This window comes from Dermatophagoides pteronyssinus, unplaced genomic scaffold, assembly GCF_027571235.1.
Source record: "Dermatophagoides pteronyssinus isolate colony J.1.1.1.1 unplaced genomic scaffold, Derpt_VIB-CSIC_2022.12 sq0015, whole genome shotgun sequence".
Taxonomy (NCBI): domain Eukaryota; kingdom Metazoa; phylum Arthropoda; class Arachnida; order Sarcoptiformes; family Pyroglyphidae; genus Dermatophagoides; species Dermatophagoides pteronyssinus.
The window spans coordinates 629,103-656,290 of NW_027461539.1; the positions used below are offsets into that span (position 1 = coordinate 629,103).

The window sequence follows — 27,188 nt, forward strand, 5'->3', positions numbered from 1 at the left end:
TGAACACTTTCTATAGCTATACATGTTCATAATCAAATTCAGCTCAATTGAATAGCTCCTTCGTCTTCCAGTTTGCATATTAATTTCCTGGCTCGAGCTGATGGATCCATCTGTGAAAAAAAAAGAAGGAAAAATATAGAATGGTTGCCCATTGATGAAATGAAAAAAAGTGCCTTGAAATAGTCTCACCTGTTTTGCCATATCGATGTAAGCAATCAGTTTTTTGATGCCAATAGTTAAACGTCGTCCTTTTGTCATTTCATAAATTTGTCGAATTTCTGCAACGGAGAAACACGACTTGATATTGCCAGAATCGATGGCAAAAGCTTGCAAAACAGCCAGCATATCATCGGCGGTGGTCAAATTTGGACAATGAAGTACGGTAGTGAATGTAGGTAACAGTTCCATATCATGTAGTAATTGACGGCAACTAGTCGTACATAGAACCAACAATTTTTTACCGGGTGGTGGTTCTTTCTTTAGCAACACCATCAATGCCTGTAGCACCAGATTCGAATACCTAGGTCCAATGGGTCCATAATCGAGAAGACGTTCAATGTTATCAACCAATATGCAACTTAATGTAGATTTGTATGCATCATCGAAGACTTTACGAATAGCTTGACATTTAGCTGGTTCAGTGAACCCAACCATATCGTCCGGCGAACACAGTTTGATGAATGGAAAATTAGAATTAAGCGCAATACGGCCGGCTAAAGCAGTTTTTCCACTGTTCGGATTTCCTTCAATCAAAATGCTGACGATGCCATGCGAACTTTCGGGAGATCGAACTTGTTCCGTAAACAAATGACCATCATCGAGCAATTCACTAATCACTTGATTCCATATAATGATACCATCCATAATAAGACGTTCAATCGTTTCAGTACTTGTGCCGAATGCTGGTTTGATGTCATTTTCAAGCGCCAACATGAAGTCATTACGAGTTACAAGTAATTTCTCATAAGCCTGAGCATCCAATTCTACTTTGCTTGTCGCTTTGACCAGTCGGTTCATAGCAGTTGATTGAGCCGCCCTAACTAAGCCTTCAATTTCGGCACCGGAAAAATTTTTAGTCAATGTTGCCAATTCTCGAATGTCAACATCGGGCGCAACTTTTTTGTACTGACGCATTTTACTGGTATGAATGTTCAATATTTGAACACGACCTTCTTCATTAGGAAGACTGATTTCCATTTGCACTTCAAGTCGACCAGGTCGAAGCAATGCCTCATCAATCATGTCTTTACGGTTAGTCATACCGATGACTAAGATGTTGTTCAGCGAATCAACGCCATCAATTTTGGCCAACAACTGATTGACGACCGTATCATGAACGGCCGATGTTCCGGCCACCGATCCTCGAGCCTTGCAGATGGCATCGATTTCATCGAAAATAATAATGTGTAAACCGCTATTGATACCCATTCGTGCTTGTTCTTCTTCAGCATCTTCGAACAATTTACGAATGTTTGCTTCAGATTCGCCAACATACTTGTCTAATATTTGAGGTCCATTAACGATTTTTGGTTCACGAGCGTTCAACATTTTTCCAATCTGTCTAGCCATCAAAGTCTTGCCAGTACCAGGTGGACCAAACAAAAGAATACCACGAACATGTTTAATACCAAGTTCTTCGATTATCTCAGGAGGAAATACACGAGATGCAAAAGCCCGACGGAATATAGCATTGAATTCTTTGTCTAGGCCACCGATGCCCATAGATTCAAAATCCCAATTCGGATTAATAATCGATTGACGGACGATTTTACCTTTGGCCTGTCCAGTTAATTTGATGCCGGATTCAGTCGATTTCTCGAATACTATCTGTGAATTTGGTAATAATATGCCGAAATCAATCTTTGGTCCGATATTTTTTTCCAAATCAACAGCTATCGCTTCCATTTCCTTCACAACTAATTTCAAAAGTCTTTTGTCTTGAAATTTGAAAACACACTGAATGAAAAAAAATGAATAATTGTTAGCCATCATTTGATTGTAAAGTTATATTAAATACAATACCATTTGATCTTTGGTAAACGATTGTCGTGTGAATTGTCGTAAGAATTCGGCCGCCATTTCATCTGTGTTGAATGTATCGACTGCATTTGTTTTTTGCACGTATTCTACAGTGACTGTCATTTTGGCCACAGAATGTTTTTTCAAATCTGGAATATATGGTCGGACAATAAGCAATTCGTTTGTACTCAACAGTGCCCATTTTCTCTGAAAAAATATCGAAAAAAATATATAATTTCAAGTTAAACCAATGACTAAATCACGAACCATCAACACATTGAATCCGATATAATTTCGTTGAATCAAATCGCTTGGTTCGAGAGTAAAAATAAAATGTTGATGTTGCGAATTGATAACCTCGGCATATCTAATGATGATAATGTTAGAATGTTAACCTAATGTATAATTTTGTTTTGACATACTTAGTATTGCTGAATGATTGTATATCATTTGGATTGACCACAGCTCGATTAGTGTATGATAAAACATCGTTTGGACAAGTGGCTACTTTGAGTTGTAATTCCTGTCAACAAAAAAAAAAGAAACGCCGATTTATTATAGTTTACTATCCAAAAAAATTACAACTTACCATTTTGTTAATAACAATTTTTCTGAATGATTACTAACGATGAAAAACCCACCAGAATATCAGAAATTTTTTCCAATCTGATTGGTTTATGATAACAAAATTTTAATGATACAAGGTGAAAGGATTTGATCAAATTATTATATAGAATCGAGCCAGAAAATATATATATAGTTTTATAATGATAACAGAATGAATGTTGTTGTTGCCTTTATCTTTTCCTACTCATGCTCTTTTATGTTATTCTGATTAAACAATTCAATTCAATTGTCATGATGGTCATGGAACGATCCAAACAATTATATTAAAAATAACCGATTTTATCCACATGCATAAATACATTCCAACGCAATATTCCGTAATAGTCTTTAAGCTGATGTCAAATTATCTTGCTCAAAAGTTTGTATGGAAAAAGTTGCCTGACAGCTTTTATTAAATTTTTTCATACGTTGTGTTTTCATTTTTTTTATTATTTCAAAATAAATCCTAAGCTCCTATTCAATTATTGTTGAATCGATTGTAAACATTGACCTTTTCAATAAGGTTAAGATTTTGAACATTTTTAAAACACTATACAGTCATTGTGGATGAATTTGAAAATAAAAGGTGGTGATTGAAAAAAAAAGAGCGAAAGATAAAAATTAAAAAAAAATTAAAGAGTGATACACCCATATTACTCAACGATACCGTTAGGGTAATTTGATTTTCGCAAATAATGAATGTTCAAAAGATTGATTCATCATTGAACAACAAAAATCTTTTGTTCGTCGGCTTCAATCAGGATCAAGGATGTTTTGCTTGTGGACTACAGAATGGTTTTCGTGTTTACAATTCCGATCCACTCAAAGAGAAAGAAAAACAAGGTAGTGTAAGTTTAAAAAGAGTTGGTTATTTTGTTTGACAATAATTTTTCGCAGATTTTACTGGGGGAGGAATTGGTTATGTTGAGATGTTATTCCGTTGTAATTATCTGGCATTAGTAGGTGGTGGTAATAAACCTTGTTTTTCTCCTAAAAAAGGTATGACATATCATTGAATGAATTCTTGATTGCCTAATTTGACAGATGAATCAACTTTCACAGTTATCGTTTGGGATGATTTAAAAAAGAAACATGTTATTGAATTGGAATTTCAATCAACTGTCAAATCTGTAAAACTTCGTCGTGATCGAATTGTTGTCATAATGGAAACCATGATCAAAGTGTACACATTTACTCATATCCCTCAGCAATTGCATGTGTTTGAAACCTGTTCAAATCCAAAAGGTCTTGCCGTTCTTTGTCCTAACAGTAATAATTCCTATTTGGCTTTTCCGTCACGAAAAATCGGCAATGTACAAATTATTGATTTGGCCGATGGTGAAAAGAATCCGCTTGATATAACTGCTCATGATTCGGCCTTGAGTTGTTTAGCGTTAAATTTATCTGGGACAAAATTGGCCACAGCATCTGAAAAAGGTACACTAATTCGTATATTCGATACAACCACTGGAATCCTGTTGAATGAACTGCGGCGAGGAGCTAATGCGGCGAATATTTATTGGTTTGTTATTTGATTGTCACCATTATCGAATATCTTTAAAATGTTATTAATTTCAGCATAAATTTCAATCAAGATTCTTCTTTGCTTTGTGTATCAAGTGATCATGGTACGGTACATATATTTGCTGTCGATGATGTCCGCAAGAATAAACAGTCCAAGTAAGTTACTCAATACATTTCTTCACTTTAATCATCAGAAAAAATTCTCCATTTTCAGTCTAGCCTCTGCGTCTTTCATTTCGAAATATTTTAGTTCAAAATGGAGTTTTACTCGATTTCAAGTGCCTGTCGGTGCTCAATGCATATGTGCTTTCGGTTCGGAACCCGATTCTGTAATCGGTTAGTTGAATATCCATCTATCTTATCGATCATTAATCATTAATCACATTCAATTTTTAATAGCTATATGTGCAGATGGAAGTTATTACAAATTTCGGTTCAATACCAAAGGCGAATGTAAACGTGATGTTTATGCCCAATTTTTAGATTCAATCGACGATTAACAGAAAAAAAACCGATCAAATTGCATACATGCTTCTTTATTCATTGAATTTCATCGATTTTATTACATATAAATGATTTACATATTGAAAAGTGCCTAATCAATTATATTCTGTATAGATATTTTTTTCTTCTTTTTTTTCATATTCATTTCATTTCATCAATAAAAACAATAAGATTTTTAATTCTAAAAAGTTCGAGAGAATTTTTATACTTTGCTGTCGCAAGTATCGATTGTATCGCGGCCATCGTTTTTGCCTGTGGCTTCACAGTGGCTTTACCACATGTATCTATGAAATTGTTTCGGTTTCAACAAACGTTTATAGCTCGATCATTAAAAATACCGGGCATTTATTTTAATGAAAATGATGGTTGTAGATAATCAAATCGATCTCGGTAAGTAATACATCGTTTCATACTTGATCAATGGAAATATAATGAATTTTTCTTAGGTCATTGTTGGCTGCCATATCGGCAATTGAACAATCTTATCAAAAATTCTATTCGAGATGGATCGTTACAAGCTTGTTCGAAGCTTGAAAATGCTCTTATCAAACATAAAACTGATTTCATTTTGGCAATGAAAAATGCACCGAAGAATTCGCTACATCGTGATGTTGTTCGAAACGCTTGCAAAGATGGTATAACGATAATTGAAAATCAAAATAAATTTAAAAAAGTCATACCACAAGACATGGTGAATGAAGCTTTGCTCTTATCTGATTTATTCAACTTGAACGAACTCACCGCATTGGAATTGTTGATCACAGGCCAAAATCAGTTATCCCGCTTTCCAGACATGAGCCGAGGAACGGTTGCCGTTCTTTACTATTATGATAGTAAAAAAAATCTTTTGAACGCCTTACAAACACTAGTTCAAATTAGCAGTGGCCGAAGTTGGACATCCAAATTGTCTCGAGAAATGTCTCGCTGCATAAATCGTTTCGTCAAAGAATTAAAAGAGGAAAACATAGTCATACGATGTTGTGAGATATTGAATGAATTCGATATTAAACGTGAATATGATATGTTAGAAAAAAATCGGGGCCTTGGTCCTTATAAATACCGAAAACAGGTTTTTGACACGATGAAAGATATCCGTAAGATTACGGCCAACATTATATTTAATTATTCAGCGCAAACATATCTTTCAAGAAAAGAGATGTTCAGTATATTTGAACTTATCCAAAACAAAAGTTGTCTAGAAAGTACCTATCTAGATACGGTAACCACAGAATTATTGTTGTCCATGCTTTATGCTTTGGATGTTAGTTTCATTCAAGAACTTGAAAATGATGAGCAACGACAATCTGCCACATTCGATGCTTGCTGGTGGATCAAGGATGGAAATTCTATTGCAGAATTTGTTTCAAAGTTAGACGAAGCTGAATTTGTTGTCAAATCTATAAAACCAATTCTCCGTTTGGCTGTATCGTTAAATCTCAAAACATTATCTTTATACTCATTACCTGGTTTAGATTCGGTAGAAATTGATGAAGAAAAACTTATTGATCGAGCAATCGAAGAAAATGTATTCGAAAATCTCAACCAACTGTTGGCTCAAAACAAACATTTGTACAGTGAAGAATTTTTTCGTTCTTAAAATTCATTCAATCATTTGTGAAATGATTATGAATATGTCACATAAAATTAAAGAATTACGCGACAAAGCCGACGAATCGGGAATTATATTGAATGCTTTATCAGCAGAATCAATTAAACCATTCTCAAGTTTGTCACAAGCTTCACTTCAATTTGAAAAATTTCTTCGCTTTCTTGCTACTTTTTATCTTGCCGATCCATATAGTCTGTCAAATGACTTTTGGCTTAATGTGGATCAACAACAACCTCACTCGAAATCGGTTTTGTCCCGGCAGCAAGTGCTACATAAATTTGTTCGTTCATTGCATGAATCTTTTTTTCCACAAGTATTGCATGCCGCTGTCATAAATTTTTTTCGATCATTGGCTCGCCACTCACCGTTTAACGTTTTCAATCTCATCAAGAACACCAGTTTTCACACTAGCATTCAATTCTCGATAAGTTCATTTAGCGAAACGCTAAATGATTACCTTAATACAGTACGAGGTTCGGACAATACCGATCGAATTAGTGCTTCAGCTCCGTTATCTGCTGGCTTCAATAACCACTTTCATCAACATGCACACAATCAAGGAAGCCGGCGAAAATCAGCAGCCGCAGCAGACGTTGAATCGATTTGTGCCATAGTAAATCTGTTGGAAGAAATTGTCCGAAATGATCGAACCTGTTGTGTGGCTCTCGCCGAAAATCAACAATATCTTTTTATTCCACTTATGGTGTCGATACTTCGTTGTGCCGTTTCGCGTGAATTAAAGGCTCAGATATTGAAATGTTTTGCTGCATTTTCCACCGTATCATCTGTATCGAACATGATTTGGCGTGAAATCGAAACCATACTACCACGCTATAATCAATCCGGTATGTTAAGCCATCCGAAATTATGGCAGAACGGTATTGCCATCGAAATCGAAGAAATTGAAGTGAAAAATGAAGAATATCCGATAACAATCGCATTCTTAGAATTGATGAACACTTTGTTTTCTCATTTGGAATCTCGCATGACTATGAATCAAATGAATGCGTCAGAAAGTTGTTTCAATTTTATTATCGATTCTATTCTGCTAAAAACTTCATATCGTATGTTCAAAAATGAAGATGAAAAATGGATCATTATGAAACTGGCCTATCAATTACTCTTGAACATTGTTCAACGATGTGATTTCCTTGATGGGCTCACTCCTCGAATGTTGGCCGTGTTCACACAGATATTACAAGAGAATGTTCTATTTCGACATATCATTTCAAGCTTAGAGGAAAGCGTTACCTATTTGGAAAAACATTACTACCAGCCAACCTTAAAAGATTATGATCATGGACCACAACAAACATGCAGATTGGTTGAAAATTGTACCGTTACCATATTATCATTGCTGCGCGAAGTTTGCCAACGTCAAGATCTTTTCTTTGAATCGATACGAGGAGCTAGCGGACTTTGTTTGTCGACATTTGTTAAATTTGACACATTGTTTAATAACATTAATCCGGCTACTAATCGTCAAGATCGATTAGTTATATTATTCCGAATGTTACCCTTTTCGACATCTATAGCCATTCATTCATTGCGACTGTTACGTTCGTTATGTGAATCGAATTTTGAAACGACCTACCTATGTTTAATGCAATGCTGTTCGAATGTACAGAATCCAATGCTCAAATCAGAACAGTTAAATCAAATGTTTGTCGATTGCTTAGAACGTGACAGTCAAGAATTACGTAAAGAAACTCTCCTGTTCATTGATACTTTTTTGGGACATGGATCAACCACTAGCAAATATACGTTTGCTCACAAATTAATCGGTATCGAAAGTAAACTATTTTCACTTAAGAACGTTAGTCTTTTTGGTCAGAACTACACTTGTTTGCATTCTATTCTTTCATTGTTCGATGGCTCAATTATTGAATGGCAAGACCTGATTGAAGAACGTAAACTTGGTATGCATATTATCTACAAATTATGTTCATCCGTTCATACAAACGAGATTGTTTTACGTGTTTTACGATCAAGCTACGAATTCAATCTTCAATATTTGAAATTCTGGCACCGATTGACTACAAGTCAACTTGCGGATGAGAAAAAAGTCATTGAATCTTTGTTGTTCGAAATAACATATTTCCTCAAGATTCTTGCGATCGATATACGTGTCACTTCTGAACAGAAACTTCAATCATATTGTTCATCGTATGTTTCATTCTTGTTCAAAGAGACCAAAAAACCTCGAATTCTTGGCTTTCTTTATTCTTTCATCTTTGAACATGATCATCCAACTATGCAAGGCTTCGATTATTTCGATTCTAAAGAATTACAAAAAACCATTTCGGAATGTTTAAATGTTGATCAAACGATTGATTTACCATTGTTGCATCAAAAATTGTTCAATGAAATCCGTGCTCTCGGTACTCAGATTGGTCTATCATCTTCAGGTCTTCTTCGTGAAGAGATCAAAAATATTATGCTATATTGTACATCGGTTAATCAGTCAATTGAAATGGTCAAACAGAAAAGTGAATTCATCGATTCATGGTGTGAATTAGTGCAGATCATCATTTTGTGTAGCTGCCTTGCAGGATCTGGCATGGAACAAGAAATGCAATCACGCTATTTGACCGAAATCAATCTTGAGCTTATCAACCGGATTATGAATCCATCAACAAATGATCATTTTTATCGATCCATTTCTTCTACCATTTTGATTGCCTCATGGGCTTTGGACAAAATCGATTCGAAAAGCATAACAAATATTTCTTCATGTATTCGTTCGATTATGCACGTACTGGAGAATTCTTCGCTTATATGGTCAAAACAAAAGCGGGCACGAATCAATTTCTACGCATCTTTACTGTATTTGTTTCGTTTATTGCCACCACTTTTGTTCAAAGAATTGCGATTCTCATCAAATCTTCTTGATAAATTTACTCGAGATATTCTTGCTGGTCATGAAGTGGCCAAAATGTTGGCTATTTCAATACTAAATCGTTGCGATTGTTCTAATTGGCTCAATGAATTAATATTGAATGGTTCATTAAAACAATTGCTTTTGAGTCTTCTGTCAGATGAGCGTGAAATTCGCGCCAATAAATACGAATTTATCAAAGCTTTTTATGTCTTTGAATCTAAAATGGTAGGGCTTTGTAAAATGATTGACCGTTTTTTTCCAACTTTTTCTTTCTTTTTTTTTCATTTAATTAGATGCTATTACTCATGATATTTTCATCATCCAATGTTGACTTTCTACTTAATAGTTTGTTGAACAATCTTGATTTTGTTCAGACGCTTGAATCGTTACAATGTTTCGATATGTATCCATATTTGATATGCGAAAATCCCGTTTGTTTCAAGATGTTTGTCTACATTTTACGTCTAATGATCACTATTACGACCATCAGCAATAACCGACAGATTATGGCTGAGGTTTGTTTTCACTAACATTTTATTTTTGATATCCTTATTTTTTTCTCTCTATAGTTTGGCTCGTTTATATCAGCCCATTCAGTTCTTCATGATTTAATACGTTTGGCACCCACAATCAAAGAAAGTGTTAACGGATCGGAATTATTGTTGCTAGTTTCTCGTTTGATTGGCCGTCTTGTATTGAACGTAAATCGAACGCTTCAAACCAATTTTATTGGATTATTACCGCTATTTTGTTCAGGTGAACAATCATTGGCTACAACAGACAGTCAAATTGTTTTTAATATTTTGAATGCTTGTGTACAACTCGTTTCATCCAATGGTAATTATTTATTATGTTCACTCGTCATCAGGTTTGATTTTAATTTGAATTTATTTTTTTTTCCAACCATACAATTATTAGCAACTGGTCAGCCTTTATTCGAACCATCGCTCACATATACTGATTCTCGATTATATTGTAAGCCCAATCTTGGTCTCTTGGTTTCCATCATCAATAGGTGCACCACTCGTTCCAATGAATTAGCAGCTGATAGTATTCCAATAATTGAATCAGCCCTATACTTATTGTGGACTCATTTCAATATGTATTTTTCAATGTCTACAACAACGGCTGATATATCTTTGGAATTAATGCAAGAAATCAATGTTTTGCGATCACAAGCTGAATCAACATTTAATGAAGTATTTTTTGCCAAAATACAATCCGTATCTGGAGCGAATAACATATTTATTGATGCTCTTAGTCGTCGTATCAAAAGAATCGTTTACCTAAAACAAACTCATTCCTCTTCATTGACCAGTATTGCTAATGATATTACTTGTCAAAAAAGCCAAAATTTTTTTCGTAGTTGAACTTTCATCAATCACCTTCTCTATTTGTATTTGATCTTGACAATGGTTTTGTCAAGATCAATTTTTCTATTGTATCAAGTTTTTTAAATAAATTTTTTTAATTAAATTTATTAATTGAAACATTTTTTTTGCATAAGTTTATGTTTGTGAGTGTACATTTAAAAGAAAAAAAATAACAACTGAAAAAAAACACAAAAAAAAATCACTTAAATAAAAATAAAAGGTACAAAAATTTATAAAAATATCATAATTATTTTTGAAAAAGTTGCTTAAATTGAAGTTGTTGCCAAAGTTTATAAGAATTCGAAGAAATGAAAAATTCTGGCAATGGAAAATAAGATGAATCGAATCCTCTAAGGCACCACAATTACAGTATGGATCATTTGCACGATTAATCCGATATAGATAGCCTCGAAAATCACCATGATTGGAAATGAATTGAGTGATTACATAGTCTGGGGAAAGATTGGAATTCCTCCTGTGAAAAATCGTTGGAAAAACAATCTTGTAACACGGCCATTATTTGAAGATAGCCACAGACGATTCCATTTAATTGTCGTAATCCAACGAATAATTTTTTCAAATAATTAAATGGACAAAAGAAGAAGGTAATATTATTCATGGTGGTAGCTTCTTTAGCTAGTTTATCAGCTAGTTCATTTCCAATATTTTGTTGATGACCACGAATCCATTTAATACAAATATGATTATCCTTAATCCAAGTTCGAATTTGATGAATAAGGTAATCAGTGTTCCAACGATTATTAATGGCATTTACTGTACTCAAAGAGTCAGTATAGATAATTGCAGTACTTTGTTTATCCTTTAACCAAAAGGCAGCCCGCTCAATAGCGAATTGTTCAGCTTGATAAACCGTACAATAGTTTGCCAATCTAAATTTAGCTTGAAAAATTGGATCTTCATCGATATTTTTATAAACGACAAAAGAAGATCCTAAATGACCATTTATTTTAGAGCCATCAGTAAAAATAATGAAATCATGATTATCATTGCAATTAGCACGAAGAATGGTTGAAGCTGGATGATTAAGTGAAGAAATTGGAACCTTAAGTTGACAACGAAGACCAAGAAAAACACCATTTGTTCTCAATATATAAATATGGTTCAAGTACTGAATTCTCAAATCAATGGGAAGAATATCAGCAATGACAAAAGCTGCATCAAAAGAAATGGTTTTATAACCACGAATCATGGATAAAACAAAATTGCGTTGAACCGATCGTAACTTGGTTATACATTTTTGTTTACTTTATTTCCCCATATAGAACAGGCAAAAGCATAATTGGTTCGATCGCCATGATATAAATATGTTTTAGAACATCGAATGATAAACCCCAAGTGTTACCATAACATTTTCTCAGCTGATGATATAAAAATAATGCTTTTTTGAAACCGATTCAATGTGAGTAGTCCAATTTAATTTCTTATGAATCGAAACACCAAGATATTTAAAAACATCTACAACATCAACATGATCATCACCAAGTACAATTTGTTGTTGATCAATATTTCTTTAGATGAAATGATCATCGCTTTTGTCTTCTGGGCATTAAACTTTAATGAAGTCCTATTACCAAAGTTCAATATCCACTTTAGAATAATATTCGTTCTATTTATACAGCAATCAATGTCATGATGTTGAACCATTAATACAATGTCATCGGCAAACGCTTGAAGATAACAATTTGGTGGAAGATTTAAACATAGCAAATCGTTAATAAGAATGTTCCAGAGCATCGGTGAGCTTTTCGCTCCTTGCGGACATCCGCCCGTAATTAATTTTTTAACGTTTGTACCAGAAATATTTAATGATGCGCTTCGATTTGACAGAAAATCTCTAAATATATGATATAAATTTGTAGGTAGATCGAAAAAGCGTAATTTTTCCAGTATCAAATCGAAGCGAGCTGATGGAAAAGCATTTGATAGATCGAGAAAAACCAGAATCATATGTTCTTTTCATGTCGACACATTTCAATCTTATCAACTACGAATTTAATTGCTTCAACAGCAGATCTATTAGGAACATAGGCATATTGTTTGTTAGATAATATATTTTTGATAGAATGAAGTGCGAAAGACGCTGGGTAATTAAATTTTCAAAAACCTTTCCCAATGTAGATAATAAAGATAACGGTCGAAAAGATTTGTATGTTTGATCGTTGTTGTTTTTCGGAATAATTTTGATAAAAGCTTCCTTCCAAATATTCGGAAAAATCGACACTGAGAAAAGTTTATTGAAAATCAATTTAAACAAATTAGGAACAGCAAGGTGAATATGTTTAATTATATTTGCAGATAAACCATCTGTTCCAGGGGCCTTTGTATCACTTTCGGCAGCAATTGCCCGATTTGTTTCAGATGAAGTGAAAAAGGTTCATTCATTTCATTTCTTGATTTATAATTGCAGTGAATGTCACTGAATAGATCGACCTCCATATCCACAACAAATTTATCTATTAAAAATTTCGCACTTTCTAATGCCGAACTAGTATAAACATCATTATCCATTTTTATCGTATTGATGGTTGGATTACGATTTTTGTTTTTCAAATTTATGAAGACATTTTTCCAAACTGATTCTTTGGTATTTGACGAAAAGAATTTTTTACATTGATCGAATTTCGTTTTCTTGATTTCTTCCTTCAGGTGTTTTACTGAATCAATATATTTATTTCGCCAAATTTCCTTCAAAATGACACATTTTTGTCTTTGGAATCTTCTTCGAAAATTATTCATTTTGTTTGTTAGCTTTTGTATATGCCGATTAAATTTCGGTTTATTTGCATTATGACATATTTTTGGTAACGTTTTATCACAAATCAAATGAATGCAATCAACAAAGTCCATAACGAGTACTTCTGTTTCAATTTTTCTGAGACATTCTGAAATTTATTTATAAATGGTGTAATTGATTTAGAACAAGAATTTTCAAAAGGTAGCCAATCAATATTTTTTGTGACATATTTTCTAGTTGATGAACATTTATCATTAAAGGAATTGAAACCGATATCAAAGGCAATCAGCTTGTGATCTGAACCAGATTCTATATCAACGGTTCTCCAATTCGATGTCAAAGGTAGAGCATTATGATTGATTATTGTAATGTCGATATGGCTGGTGCCTTGATGATTTTCAAACGTAAAAGAACCATCATTCATAACAAAAGATTATCACGAATAACCATTTCAATAATAGCATCACCTCTATTATCAACATTTGAACTGCCCCAGATTGGATGATGCGAGTTGAAATCCCCTGTAACAATAATTGGATAATGAGACATTTCATTGAATAAATTACTAATTAAGTCTACTTCTGCATTGAAAAGAGCATGATCAATATTTCTAGATAGGTAAACAGAAGATAAGATGATAGGATTATTTGTATTTATCATTACTGTGGTACAATGCGATGTAGTGAATTGAGATAGACCAATGATATTATTTAATGAAGAGACAATGGCACTTCTTGGTTTCTCTTTATGGTTAAAAATATTCATTTTTGGAAAACCATTTATGGTTGAATTATAATAATTGGGCTCTTGGACACATAAAATACTTGCACCAAGATGTTGAACATTACAGTTTAAAATTGATGATGATACAACACTATTTCTAACATTTTGAGACACAATAATAAATTTGTTTTCATCCTTCATAATTAATTCTTTTCGCCATTTCATTTAACAAAACACAATAGGTTGGGCAAGATTTACTTAAAGCATTATGATTCGTATCAATCCAGTTAGATGATTTTTCCAATGAATTTTTAAAAAGACAATTTACGCATGAGGTATAAGTTTTCTTACAATTTGAACCATAATGATCGTGACCACCACATTTATTACACGTCAGATTATTTGAACAATCAACAGATTTGTGTCCAAATCTCAGGCAGCGGTAACATTGAGTAATAGAAATATAATTTTGAATGTGACAAGCATTATAGCCAATGAAAATTCTCTTTTCATCAATACATAATTTCCATAATTTTGGTGTAACTTTTAATATGGCAAATTGTTGCCCATTTCTATCTTTTTTCATGAATGAATGAATGAATGAATGAATGAATGAATGAGTGTACATTTGTAAATAATTATAATGAGTAATTCAGGTATTCACTGTTCACAAAAGTAAATGGGAAAAAAATTGAACAGGAAAGACAATCAAAAAGAAAAAAAACGAATGCATTCTCAATGTTGTGCTAATTGTTAGATGCTGCTAATAGATGTACAATAATTGAATGCTACGTATCTATATAAATAAGTGTTGATGGAGCCAATGATTGGACTAGATGGCATCCTCTTTTTTTTTGCTCAGAATTAATAGATGAAATTATTTGTCTAGATCATTTTTGTATGGTTGAAATAATTTCGATTTTCGATTCATTTCTAATGTTGTTGGCATCATCATAATTCCATTGTTATGCATCATTTGTTCTTGTTTGAATTTTGTCATTGGTGGTGAATGAGCAATAGCCATTGTCGATGGTGATGATGATAAAGATGATGATGATGATGTTGTTGTTGTTGGTGAATGTATGGAGGAACTGCATACATCTAAACATGCCATTGGTAATGATGGTGATGCACAGCATACACCATTATGGCGAGTTATTTGATCCATATTAGCGACCATTGTATTTGTAGGTGATTTGGTAGTCGTTACCACTGTTGCCGATGAGTTTCCAATCATTGGACAAGTAGCGCCCATTCCATTAGTCATCATCATAAATGGTGATAATGTTTCACCAGAAGCTGGTGCACCAATCATCAATGGATGATATCCTGGTTGAGATGCGTTTTGCACTTTGCCATTTGTTTGATCAACATCCGATGTTTGTTCATGATGATGATTGGCTGAATTTGGCGGTTGATGTTCATCATGATGGCTATTGTATGGTGATTGTGGTGTTGATTGCGGTGCAGCAGCGGCAGCTGCCGCAGCAGCAGCTGCACGATTCCAATACATAGCTGCTGGTTGACCATATGATGCGGCTGTTGCTGCAGCAGCGAACATATAAACAGCAAGATGAGGATTGGCGTATGGCCATGTTAATGCCATTCGATGGCGTTTGTCTTTCATTCGACGATTTTGAAACCAGACCTATAATGATGATAGCAAAAAAAAATGTCCATTAGGATGCTCTGTTTGCATGCGCATTATTAATGTAAAAAAATAAGGCTCCATATTGATGTGCATATGCGATATCCAGATTTTTGTTTCTATTTTTGCCATTCCATTTGCAAAATTATCATTTTTTTCAAATATTTTACTATTTTTAGCTAAACTTTTAAGAAATTTTTTGACTTTTGACACGTACCTTGATTGTACTTTCGGGTAAATCTAATGCTGCAGCCAATTCACATCGTCGATGTCTGGATACATAATTTTCACGAACGAATTCCTTTTCAAGTAAAGTTAATTGTTCACGGGTGAATGCCGTTCGATATCGTCGTAATGATGCAGTTGTATTATCTCCTTCATTATGGCTTTCTTTGTTTTTGATCGAATTGTTTGATGATGCTGTTATTTTAAAATTAAAAAAAAACAACAAATTAGCCACCAATTATTCTGAATCAATGTTTCTGTTCATTAGTATGATTATGATAATGATGACTCTACTGGCAGATGACATATCAATTTAATTCAAATGAAACATTGCTCTTTTGCTCAATCGATTGCCACAGGCCACAATCATTACCAAATCGACCACCAACAAACATAATGTTTCCGGTTAACAAACTTTATCAGGTCCAGGTTTTTTTCTTTCTGGATGATAAAATTTAGTTAAATGGATCTACTGTGACTAAGGAACTGTCAAACAAGTACACAACTTTAAGTTAGATTAATTGCTTCTAACTGCTTGATCTGTTTTTTGGCTTATTTGAATCATTTTAAACAATTATTCTCTCTCTCTCTTCTTCTATATTATTGTCCACCTACTGTGCAATTTGGGTAATAAATGAAGAAGAGAATTGTCATTTGGATCGACGAATGACAGCAGGTAATATGTCCAAACAAACAAACAAACAATCTATCTACCTTACGAATGTCACATTGGACAAGTTCATTTGTTTAATCGAACACATGGAACATCGACATTCCAAAATTTTTATTTTTATATGAATAACTCTTTGGGTTATTGATTGTAATTGATAAGGGACAATACCACCCAAGTGATCATATAATGACTGACCAATTGTGTGTAGGTGTGTCAACAACAACAACAACAACAACAACAATCAACGATTAGTTTGACATTTCTATTCTAATGGCATAATTATACTGATTGCATAGAAAAATCAAAAAAAAAGAAGAATCATTCGAAATAATGGTTGGTTGAAATAAAATCAATTGGTGTTTCTTTTTTTTGTAAAAAAATTCAAATTCTGACGTTTTTTTTTATGACAACTAATGACAAACAATTGCCGCCTTATAGGCTAACGGCTCAATCATAAAATTTTTTTCGATTTTAATTACTTTATTTCAATTCAATCACTTTCTCTGTTTGATGATGATGATTTAGAATCAATCATAGCTTTTGTCTTAGTATCTGCCGCACCATTTTAAAAATTCAGCTTGAATTTCGATTTAAACATCAATGCCTGAATGACTAAGGAATGTGATTAAAATCATCATCCATACACGGTGATGATGACCAGTTCTAAGCTAATATAATTGAAAGCAAATAAATCAGATGAAAAAGGGAAAAAAATACGATGAATAAATAAATAAAATCGTTTTCCTGTTGTATAAATGCAATACGTTTGTTTGAATTGTCAGCATCATTTTCGGAATGATTTTTTCTTTGATTTTTGCAATCAATCAAGCAATAAATTCAACCATCAATCGATGATGATCATCACCTGTGTTGTGTGCGCTCTGTGTTTGTTGTTGATGATGATAATGATTATGATGAAGCCATTATCTATATGTGTTTGCATTGTAAATAATAATCATCATTGTAACACACGACAGCCATATATTGAAATAATGGAGGTGTCAATTTTGGAATTTCATTCTCTTTCTCTCTATCTATCTATATGTTGGCGGCAATTGTGTTTGTTCATACTGACCGAACATCAACATTCAACAATTATCATCACCATGATGATGATCATGATGAGCAAATGATGATCGGCTGACTTGAAAAAACAACACAGAGGTTTGATTGTTAATAAATAAAATAAAAAATGCGAATGTGATGTAATGTAATGTAAGCAAATCAATTTGAACAAATAGAATGGGATCATTAGATTTTTTGATTTTTTTCTCAAATGTTGATGGGCAATAAAAAAAACAACCCATATGCAAATGCAAATGCAAATGTTAGTGGAAAATGAATGAATAAAAAAGAATTTTAGCTAAGAATTATTTATGACTAAAAAATCATTTGAGGATTAAAATTGTTTTTGAGTGTTTGTGTTTGATGAATTTGTTGTTTCGCATTCGATATTGATCAAATGTCACAATATCATATTTTTTTTGGAAGTTTTAGTTCAATTGCAATGGTTACTTACATTTGTTTCGTTTGTTGGTCGAATTTGTTGTTGATGTTGAAGAAGGTGGTGCTGGTGATGGCGATGGTGATGTTAATTGTGGAGCCATTGTTGCTGCAACTGTAGAATCAATCATACCGATCGATTGATGATGTCCATGTGAACGACGATGATTGTGATGATGCGGAGGATGATGAACATCATTACCCGAACATTGAAATAATTTCATTTGTTCATGATGATTGAATTGATGATGTTGTTCAAATCTATTTGCTGCAATCATTGCTGTAGCTGAATTGTTTCGTTTCATTTTTTTCGGTTGAGCTTATGTAAAAATTGTAATTGGAATTATCACTTTGACAAAAAATAGTTTTCAAAAAAAAAAAAAAAAAAATGGTTGTTTATTCAAACAATATTCTTGACCACTCAAATTTTTTCTTCAATGATGACCGATGATCATTCATTCGATGTTGATCTCCCAATGATCATCATGATGATAATGATGATGGTATATAAACACTTTGATTCATTCATTCGTCTATTCACATATACTAACTATCTTAAATTGTCAAAATACCTATATCTTATTGGCTAGTTTGTTCATGTTTATGGGTTTTTGGTACCGCCTTTGCTTAAATGTGATTGGTCGATTGCTTTTGCAAGCACAATGCCCACAATGCTTTTTTTTCATTACACAAGTCATAAATTGCTTGGTTGGTAATCATTTTTCATTGGTTGATTCATTGGTTTTGGGCATCATTAGCGCATTTATTGCAATTTATTGCAATTATTATTTGATTATTGGGATTGCATCTAACATCTATGCTGGACTCTCCCCTATCATCATCATCATCATCATCATGGGTATTTTTTTTGGGGGGGAAGTGAGGGTGTATTGAACGCCAAATATTGAATGAATTGAATGTCGGCTCATTTTAGATCTTATAAAATTGGAGAGCCAAGATAAGAATACACATGTTGTGTGTTTGCAAGTAATAAATTGAATTCGATAATAAGAATTCTTTTTTTCTCTATGAATCAGAGAATTTGCTGTTGTTTGTTGTCGTTGATACTCCACATGGGTTGTTTTATTCTTCTTCTTCTTCTTCTTCGACTGACATAATATTCTGTGTAATATAAAAGATGGCCTGCTGACTGATTCGTTTGATGATGATGATGATGTTTCGATAACGTTGCTTGCTTGCTTGATGTTTTTTTTTGTCATAATCAATCTATATTAGTCATATTGTTTGGGATCTATCATCATGTTTTGTATAACCATATGATTATTATTTTCCTAAATTAAAAATAAGAAATGAGATGATTGAATTGTAATGAAAATGTATGAATTCCATTTTGGAAAAGTTTGAACAAGCAAAAAAGCAATAACTTTTCGTTTTTGCAAACTTAGCTTTGATAATCACTATAATAAAAATAAAAAAATTTGGTTATAATTGTTTCGCAAAAATGACTGATTGCACCATTTTCGTTTTTTGTTGTTGTTGTTGTTGTTGTTAAGATTTTCAAATTAGTCTCAATCAATAATTGTCGTCAATATAGCCTTTTTTTAATTGATATTCAGCCGACAATTTCATTTGAAAAAAAAACATTGTGGGACCATAGTGACAAAAAAAACAAAAAAAATAAAATAAAGCGCGAAGAAGCACCCAAGACCTAAGAAGTGGGACAAAGTTACCGAAACTTGTCGCTTAAAGTTTTTTTAAAAAAAACAAGAAAGACGACGGCAATGACCAACAATGGCATTAAAAAAATTGGTCCTTTTGTCTTTTGGGTTTGTTTCAATTTTCGGTTTTCGATTGAAATTGGTCATAAAACAAAAAACAAAAAAAATTATGACCAATGACTTTTGAATTGCACAGTTACTGGGTGGCGTCATCGAAAATGGTCATAATATGGCCATAATAATAATAAAATTGATCACTCACTCATCAATGATTTCAAATGATGATTTTTATTCAAATGATGATTCACGATGATGATGATGGTCAACAAACGGCCATACCCATCAAATCATCATCATCAATAATCTTGGACAAGATCAAAGAAAAAATGACCGATTCTTGCAGAATGATACAAATTTTGTTTTTAAAAAAATTCTTTTTGATCATGCTCACAAGTGTTTTTAACGATTAAAGATCTTTGGATACACATTTCTATATCGACCTTTTCGCTCATTTCCCATTCGTTTAACTCGATGTAATATTTTCAATAATTGGATTGTTTCGAATCATGTTCTAATTGTTTTGATTGGTTGTTTTTTTTGTTTGTAAATATGACCCAATCAACAAACAAACATAAGGCATAAATTATAAAACAATCAACCATGATGATCAAATTGTGACATGATTTTTTGTTTGTTTGTTTGATCCATACATAACAAAATGTAAAATGTTCTTGTATTATTTAGGTTGACAACAACATTCCGATTTACACCCCTTTGTACACACCAGTTAAATTAGAATTTTTTCTTTGAACATTCGAAAATTTTTATTGCCCTTTCTGTTGAATGACTAGAATCGACAACAACAACTAAAACAACAACAACAACAAAAAATGTTTTTATCTCTCTCCGAAACCAATTGAATTGGAAAAAAAATTTATGCAATTCGTTAACACACACACAAATACCGGCCGCCGCACACGAACCGAATCGACAAACACAAGTAATTTTGTCAATTTTCACCCAAAAAAAATCACCAAAATGGTAATGTGAAAGAAAGAAAAAAAGAAAATTTTTTTATGTATGGCATGAAATCGTCATCAAATTGTCATTCATATTTAAAACTAATTATATGCTCCACAAATGAGCCAAAAGTGACGACAAAACAACGATCAGAATCAGATTCGATTCACCCAGAATCAACACAATATATAATAGCAGATGCATTTAATTAAAATGCTATAAGCTTTAAATGTTAATATTTTCCGATTACAACAAGTAACAGAAAATGTTATAAAGGAAACAAGCATTTAATTAATCAAACCGGCAACAATAAGATTATCAAATTTTTTTCATTCCATATATATCAATGAATGAAAATGAATCTCTAATCAATTTGTCATTGTGCAACACACACAAAAGGCATGAATTTTTTGTTGTTGTTTTTCTTCATTTTGATAAAAGAATCAACCATGTCCACCAACTGCGAAAATGGCCCTGATGATAATTTTATATAACATAACAAACATACATATATAGGAAGATTAAGCTCGTGTTAACAACTGGATTACACATACATGCATACATACTGGATACACTTGACATAATGTTGTCACTAACTTTATCAAGATTCAGATTCATAGCTGGTCTGACTTATTTTAATTAATGATCAAAATCCGATTTGGGACTTGTCAAAATAGTTTCCTATAATCATTTTGAACGTACCAACGAATGAATGAATGAATGATGATGCATTATGGGTTCATTTTCTTAACTTGGAACAAACACACAAAAAAAAAAAAAAACACCGGGTTTTTTTTTTCTTCAACATCTGCACCTGACACCCGAACAAAATAAATCTGAAAATACCATATTGTTTTTCTTGCTGTATATTTTTCATTCATTCGGAAACTAAAAAAAATCTGATCAATCATCAAATTCATCATATATGAAAACAACAACAAACGATGAATCTGATTAGTGACAAGTGTCAAATACGGATTTATTATTATTATTATTATTATTAATCAGGTGTTTGCAAAGTTCTTGTTTGATAGCTCAATTTATTCGTATCTCATCAGTGTTTTTCAATATTATGACTCGTGCTATCCTCAAACATTGAATAACAAGAGAAAGGCCCACCAAGGTAAAAGTTTATATGTCAATCTATGGAAAAAAAATAGACCTCACGGATCGTGTTTAAACTTACACCAACACACACACCGGGATATTTCTAAACAAATTTGGAGCCGAAAATTGCCTATAGATTAATTAGACTTATTGTGAACAAGGATCGGTTTTCATTTTTTTGTTCGTTTGACAAACAGAATGATTGAGTTGCTAAAATACGATCACAATTACCCACACACCAAGTGACACACGACACAAAAAAATACAGATCAATCGACTATAGTGCAATTCATAGAGGAAAAAAAGAGATTTGAAAACGCGATCCATTCGCGTGGTATACTTTTATTATTGTGTCCAGTTGAGTCAAAAATCAAATCAAATTCATAAGGTACAGCAACAATGACAACCAACCAATATGTGTGTTTGTGACGATTAGAGGATAATAACAATAAATTATTTGCCCTTGTTCACAAAATGTTTCATTTGTGACTTTTTGTGACATTTGACTGTCATTTATTGACAATATTGTTATCTTTTTTTCATTTCATTTAGAGCAAATATTTAACCCTCTAATTATAACACACACATAGAGAGAGAACACACAAGATTCAATACATTTGTTGTTTCCATTAAACTGATGACTTTATAAATACAATACGAGTAATTGTGACCAACAATAAAAAAAAATTTCCAAAAAGCATGAATTCTAATTGATTCAATCAATGATAAACGAACAATAAATGGATCATCATTGAATAGATCACGATGGCCTAATTTAATCTAATGTAGTTGATTGTTCAATAATGGGTCATAATTCATAGATCTCTCTTGATTTCTATTTTTATAATTGAATCGAATTGAAATGAATTTACCGCCGATTATCACCCAAGAGAACAAAAGATCTTTTTTTCCAAAACAAAATCCTTTTTTTTTGTTCAAATTCGATTTCAATTGGCGATTGGTGAATGATTGCGCGCACATTGAATTGAATGATCTTTGCCGATGATGGCCTCCATTTTCACCATCTATTTATGGCTTGTCTTTCTTTTTTCTCTTTGTCTCTTTCATTACCCATCATTGCCTTTCATGTGACGAAAAAGCCGCACAAAGCCATCATTTTATATATCATTTCATCATGTTAAAATCTTTACGAAAATAAATTCGATAATGTCGCCAAATGGTTTGTTTGTTTAAATTCTTATCTTGATGGATCATCAATCTGAGCACATCTTAGCACATGATTATTCTTTCGTTTATCATCGGCTAAACTGTAATGTATCTCAAAGAAGATGAATTTGTTGTTGTTTATAGCCGATGAATGCTTTCTTCTATCGAATGATGATAAACTGTGATGATTATGGCCAACAATATAAACGAATGGACCAACAACAACAAAAATGGATGCACATTTTTTTTATGAGCATTCAGTTTCATCAACAAAACTATCCAGAGTAATGGCGTCCAATGGCCAAAAAAAGAAGACAAACATAGATAAGGGGTGACCATCATTTTATCATGTCATGATGAAGCTCTTTTATTTGAAGTTAATCGTTGCTATGATGATGATGATGATGATCAATCTGTAATAGACTTTAGTATAGTATGATGATGAAAGATGAATGCAGACGCGTGCATTGCTTGCTTCATTCTTGCCATCAATTATTCATTTGGTTTCATTCATCTTATTTCGCATAACGGGCTCAATTATCGTGAACCAAATGAACATCTAGCTTTTTTTATTATTATCATCATCAAATTCAGCACTTTTCGTTCACTATAGTTTTGATGCATCATTTATTGTTTTTGCCGAAGAATGATAGCCAAATAATTTCATTATTATTGATAAGAAGGAACCAGTAAAACAGAAACTTGGAACATTTTTAATAGTCACATTATAATGTCTGAACAAAATGTCCATTTCCATTGGAAATTGACTTTTAGCTCATAAAATTGATCGATTTTTTTTGTCTTGGTTTCGTAATCGAATGGACGAAAGGCCAAAAAAAATTGTTCCAGAACAAATCGAATTTTTCAACAAGGATTGTGTTGATAATAATAATAATAACTACCGTACCGATTCCCAGATCGTCCATCAAATTGGATTCGCTTAAAATTTAAATTTTATTATCTTTGTTTTTATCGATTCATTGATGGCCATGATTGCCATTAGAACCAAAAAAAATAAAACGTTGAGACTTTAAATTCAATTTTTATTGAAATTAATAAACAATGAAATGAAATTCTTTTCTCATTTTCAACATAACTTCGAATGATTTTTTTTTGTTCTTCCGAACTGAATATTTTCAACTTATTTTACCAACTTGCAACGACATCTCGTTTCTGAAATTTTCAACTAACTATTCGATATATCGATATCTGATTCGTTCATCATCGAAATACATGCCGTTTTTTTCTTCACATGCATGCATTTTGAAAAATTCATCCGTTTTCAGTCAATTTTAAGGATAATTTTATTTGATTGTAAATATGTTGGTCCTTCTTGAATCAGCCTCGGGATTTTATATCTTCAAGGTTTGAGAATTTTTGAAACAAATAAAAAATGTATTCATTCAATAAGCTTATGGTGTTTGTTTTCTTAGGTTAATGATGAATCGAAGCTAAATCAACCTGCCAATTTGTACAAAGAATTTGAGAATGCAAAAAAAGCAACCAAATTGTTGTCATTTGAATGTAATCAAAAATTCAAAGATGCTACTGATGCTTTGACATCAACAACGGCCTTGATTGAAGGAAAATTGAGCAAAAGATTGAAAAAATTTCTTTCGAAAAAAGTTTTATCAGTCTATTCGGATGAGACATTGGCTGTTGCCGATGCTAAATTAGCTGGATCCATCAAAGAAAAACTTGATATTCAATGTGTTACTAGTAATGCAGTACAGGAGCTTATGACATGCATTCGAATTCATTTACCCGAACTAGTACCAGATTGGAATGAAGACGAAGAGGCAGCCATGCAACTTGGATTAAGTCATGGGTGAGTCAAGATGTTTGTTTCACCAACTTAATGAACACTAATTATCAATGATGGATAACCTTTTTTTTCATTTATGAAATTATTTGATTATACAGTTTTATCGTCACTACCTCTGAGATTTATTTATTATTGAAAACACTTTGATTTTTTTGTTATTTTCCCTACTAAATTTTGATGTTCTTTTCTAACAGACTTGGTCGATATAAACTGAAATTCAGTCCGGATAAGGTGGATACTATGATCATACAGGCAATTTGTAAGTTTTCTTATTATAATCTTGTTGAGTTGATCGATTTTTCTAAAAATGAAATTTTCTTTTCATTTTTGTACAGCTTTGCTTGATGATCTCGATAAAGAACTAAACAATTATATAATGCGAGCCAAAGAATGGTATGGTTGGCATTTTCCTGAATTATCTAAGATTATTGCAGATAACATTGCCTATATCAAAACTGTCATGGCTATTGGAATGCGAACAAATGCTGTGAATACCGATCTTTCCGAAATCATTCCTGAAGATATTGAAGCTCAGGTCAAGGAATTAGCAGAAGTTTCTATGGGTACCGAAATCGCTCCTGAAGATTTAATTAATATTCAAGCATTATGTCAAAATTGCTTAGATTTGCATGAATATCGTGCACAATTATTGGAATATCTAAAAAATCGTATGATGGCTGTAGCACCGAATCTAACCATTTTGGTTGGAGAATTGGTAGGAGCTCGACTTATATCGCATGCAGGTTCGTTGTTAAATCTTGCAAAACATCCAGCATCCACTGTTCAAATATTGGGAGCAGAAAAAGCCTTGTTTCGAGCATTGAAAACCAAACATGACACACCTAAGTATGGTCTCATTTATCATGCTCAACTTATTACTCAAGCTAATACCAAGTTGAAGGGCAAAATGTCTCGTATGTTGGCAGCAAAAGCAGCCTTAGCCATTCGTGTTGATGCATTGGGAGAAGAATCGAGCAATGAATTGGGATTACAGAATCGAGCAAAATTGGAAACACAACTCAAATTTCTTGAAGAAGGAAATATTCGTAGGATCAGTGGAACGGGTAGACAACAACGACAACAGCATCCTCAAAAATTTGAAAACAAATCAAAAGTTATGATCTACAAAGACGGTGCGGACTCGACATTCGTTCCAAAAAATAAACGAAAAACTTTTGACCAAAACCAAGATGATGAGGCTACTCCATCAACATCAACTCCAGCAGTCCAAGAGTCGAACGAACAAGAAGAAATGATGGAAGAGCAAACAATCGATGATGATCAAGAAACAGCATCGGCAAAAAAGAAAAAGAAGAAAAATAAGAAAATGAAAAAAGAATCCGATGAATGAGACACTTATAATTGTATTTGGATCAGAAATTAATTTCATCATCATATTAAACACCATTAAATTTTTAGATCGAGTGTGTACAAATCTGCTCGTTTTTTTCACCTAATGTCAATTTTTTCTTTATTTTATCTTTAAACATGATGATTCTAATAAAATTTAAACCGGAAAGTTTTTTAGAATACTTTAATTTGTTTCATTAAAAAAAAATTTCCAGGAAATTATAGTTAGCACATGATACAACCGTTTTCAGTCATTTTATTGCCATCACATTAATAACGATAATTGTCAAAAAAAATGAGTGATCCTAAAATTAATCAAATTCGGATTCGGACCGGTGTGTTGAAAAGGTTTGTACGAATTAAAACAAAAATGTCTTATTGTTAAATCCTATTGTCAACTGTTGTTTTTGACAGGAGTATCAAAGAAAAACAATCTTATGAGCAAGAATTGATTCGGGAAAGTGAACGCTTGAATAAGATGCGTGAATTGCAAAAAGATGAATATGAGATCAATAAACAAGTTAGTTGGTAGATCTATCATAATTTATATAGAGGACTAATGTTTTTTTTTCAATTTTATTTGAAAATTCAAGCAAGAAATAATCAATGAAACGGCTATGTTATTACCAGATTGTCAGAAACGAATAACGGCCGCATATCACGATCTACAACAATTGGTTGAGGTAAGTAAATCAGCTTATAAATCATTCCGGGCTGTTAATCACCACTTTTGGATTGGTAATTTAGGGAATGGGAGAAGATTATGCTGAAAATGAAATTTATCTGGCAGCTAAAGCGTTATTACAAGAATCTAGCATTCCATGAATATTCATCAATCGTTTTTAAATCTTTTTCATTATGTACTAAATGACATTTCTGTCTTTAAATAAAGAATTTATTCATTCAAAAAATTAAATTAAATTTTGTTCCAATCTTTTTTCCGATTTTTAATCATTTGTTGCAATCGAATTGAACATTCTGTACTTTCGATGTAAAA

At 32.6% G+C, this 27,188-nt stretch overlaps 6 protein-coding genes across 6 annotated transcripts; 4 read left to right on the forward strand and 2 right to left on the reverse strand.

Annotated features, from left to right (window-relative positions):
* Window positions 1–7: 7 nt before the first annotated feature.
* On the reverse strand, window positions 8–2,977 carry LOC113791499 (vesicle-fusing ATPase 1-like). Its single transcript, XM_027341288.2, has 6 exons — window positions 2,609–2,977; window positions 2,442–2,542; window positions 2,287–2,386; window positions 2,023–2,226; window positions 190–1,956; window positions 8–110 (listed from the first exon to the last, which is right to left on the reverse strand). The coding sequence occupies exons 1-6, from the start codon at window positions 2,609–2,611 to the stop codon at window positions 39–41; spliced, it is 2,247 nt and encodes a 748-aa protein (XP_027197089.2). The 5' UTR covers window positions 2,612–2,977; the 3' UTR covers window positions 8–38.
* A 149-nt stretch (window positions 2,978–3,126) lies between these two features.
* LOC113791513 (WD repeat domain phosphoinositide-interacting protein 3) lies at window positions 3,127–4,841 on the forward strand. The gene is made up of 6 exons (XM_027341301.2): window positions 3,127–3,468; window positions 3,523–3,624; window positions 3,688–4,147; window positions 4,204–4,305; window positions 4,364–4,485; window positions 4,549–4,841. The coding sequence occupies exons 1-6, from the start codon at window positions 3,321–3,323 to the stop codon at window positions 4,647–4,649; spliced, it is 1,035 nt and encodes a 344-aa protein (XP_027197102.1). The 5' UTR covers window positions 3,127–3,320; the 3' UTR covers window positions 4,650–4,841.
* A 53-nt stretch (window positions 4,842–4,894) lies between these two features.
* Nup205 (nuclear pore complex protein Nup205) lies at window positions 4,895–10,633 on the forward strand. The gene is given in 6 exon segments (XM_027341279.2): window positions 4,895–5,043; window positions 5,100–6,235; window positions 6,237–9,368; window positions 9,437–9,658; window positions 9,713–9,980; window positions 10,062–10,633. Coding segments are annotated over 6 exon segments (5,247 nt in total). The 5' UTR covers window positions 4,895–5,006; the 3' UTR covers window positions 10,514–10,633.
* A 3,723-nt stretch (window positions 10,634–14,356) lies between these two features.
* On the reverse strand, window positions 14,357–19,305 carry LOC113791509 (uncharacterized). Its single transcript, XM_027341298.2, has 3 exons — window positions 18,060–19,305; window positions 15,860–16,062; window positions 14,357–15,642 (listed from the first exon to the last, which is right to left on the reverse strand). The coding sequence occupies exons 1-3, from the start codon at window positions 18,346–18,348 to the stop codon at window positions 14,872–14,874; spliced, it is 1,263 nt and encodes a 420-aa protein (XP_027197099.2). The 5' UTR covers window positions 18,349–19,305; the 3' UTR covers window positions 14,357–14,871.
* A 4,919-nt stretch (window positions 19,306–24,224) lies between these two features.
* On the forward strand, window positions 24,225–26,360 carry nop5 (nop5 ribonucleoprotein). The gene is made up of 4 exons (XM_027341365.2): window positions 24,225–24,381; window positions 24,450–24,844; window positions 25,036–25,100; window positions 25,177–26,360. Exons 1-4 carry the CDS (start codon window positions 24,337–24,339, stop codon window positions 26,190–26,192), a joined length of 1,521 nt encoding a protein of 506 aa, XP_027197166.2. The 5' UTR covers window positions 24,225–24,336; the 3' UTR covers window positions 26,193–26,360.
* A 26-nt stretch (window positions 26,361–26,386) lies between these two features.
* On the forward strand, window positions 26,387–27,128 carry LOC113791573 (tubulin-specific chaperone A-like). Its single transcript, XM_027341366.2, has 4 exons — window positions 26,387–26,539; window positions 26,606–26,711; window positions 26,785–26,874; window positions 26,939–27,128. The coding sequence occupies exons 1-4, from the start codon at window positions 26,487–26,489 to the stop codon at window positions 27,014–27,016; spliced, it is 327 nt and encodes a 108-aa protein (XP_027197167.1). The 5' UTR covers window positions 26,387–26,486; the 3' UTR covers window positions 27,017–27,128.
* The last annotated feature ends 60 nt before the right edge of the window (window positions 27,129–27,188 follow it).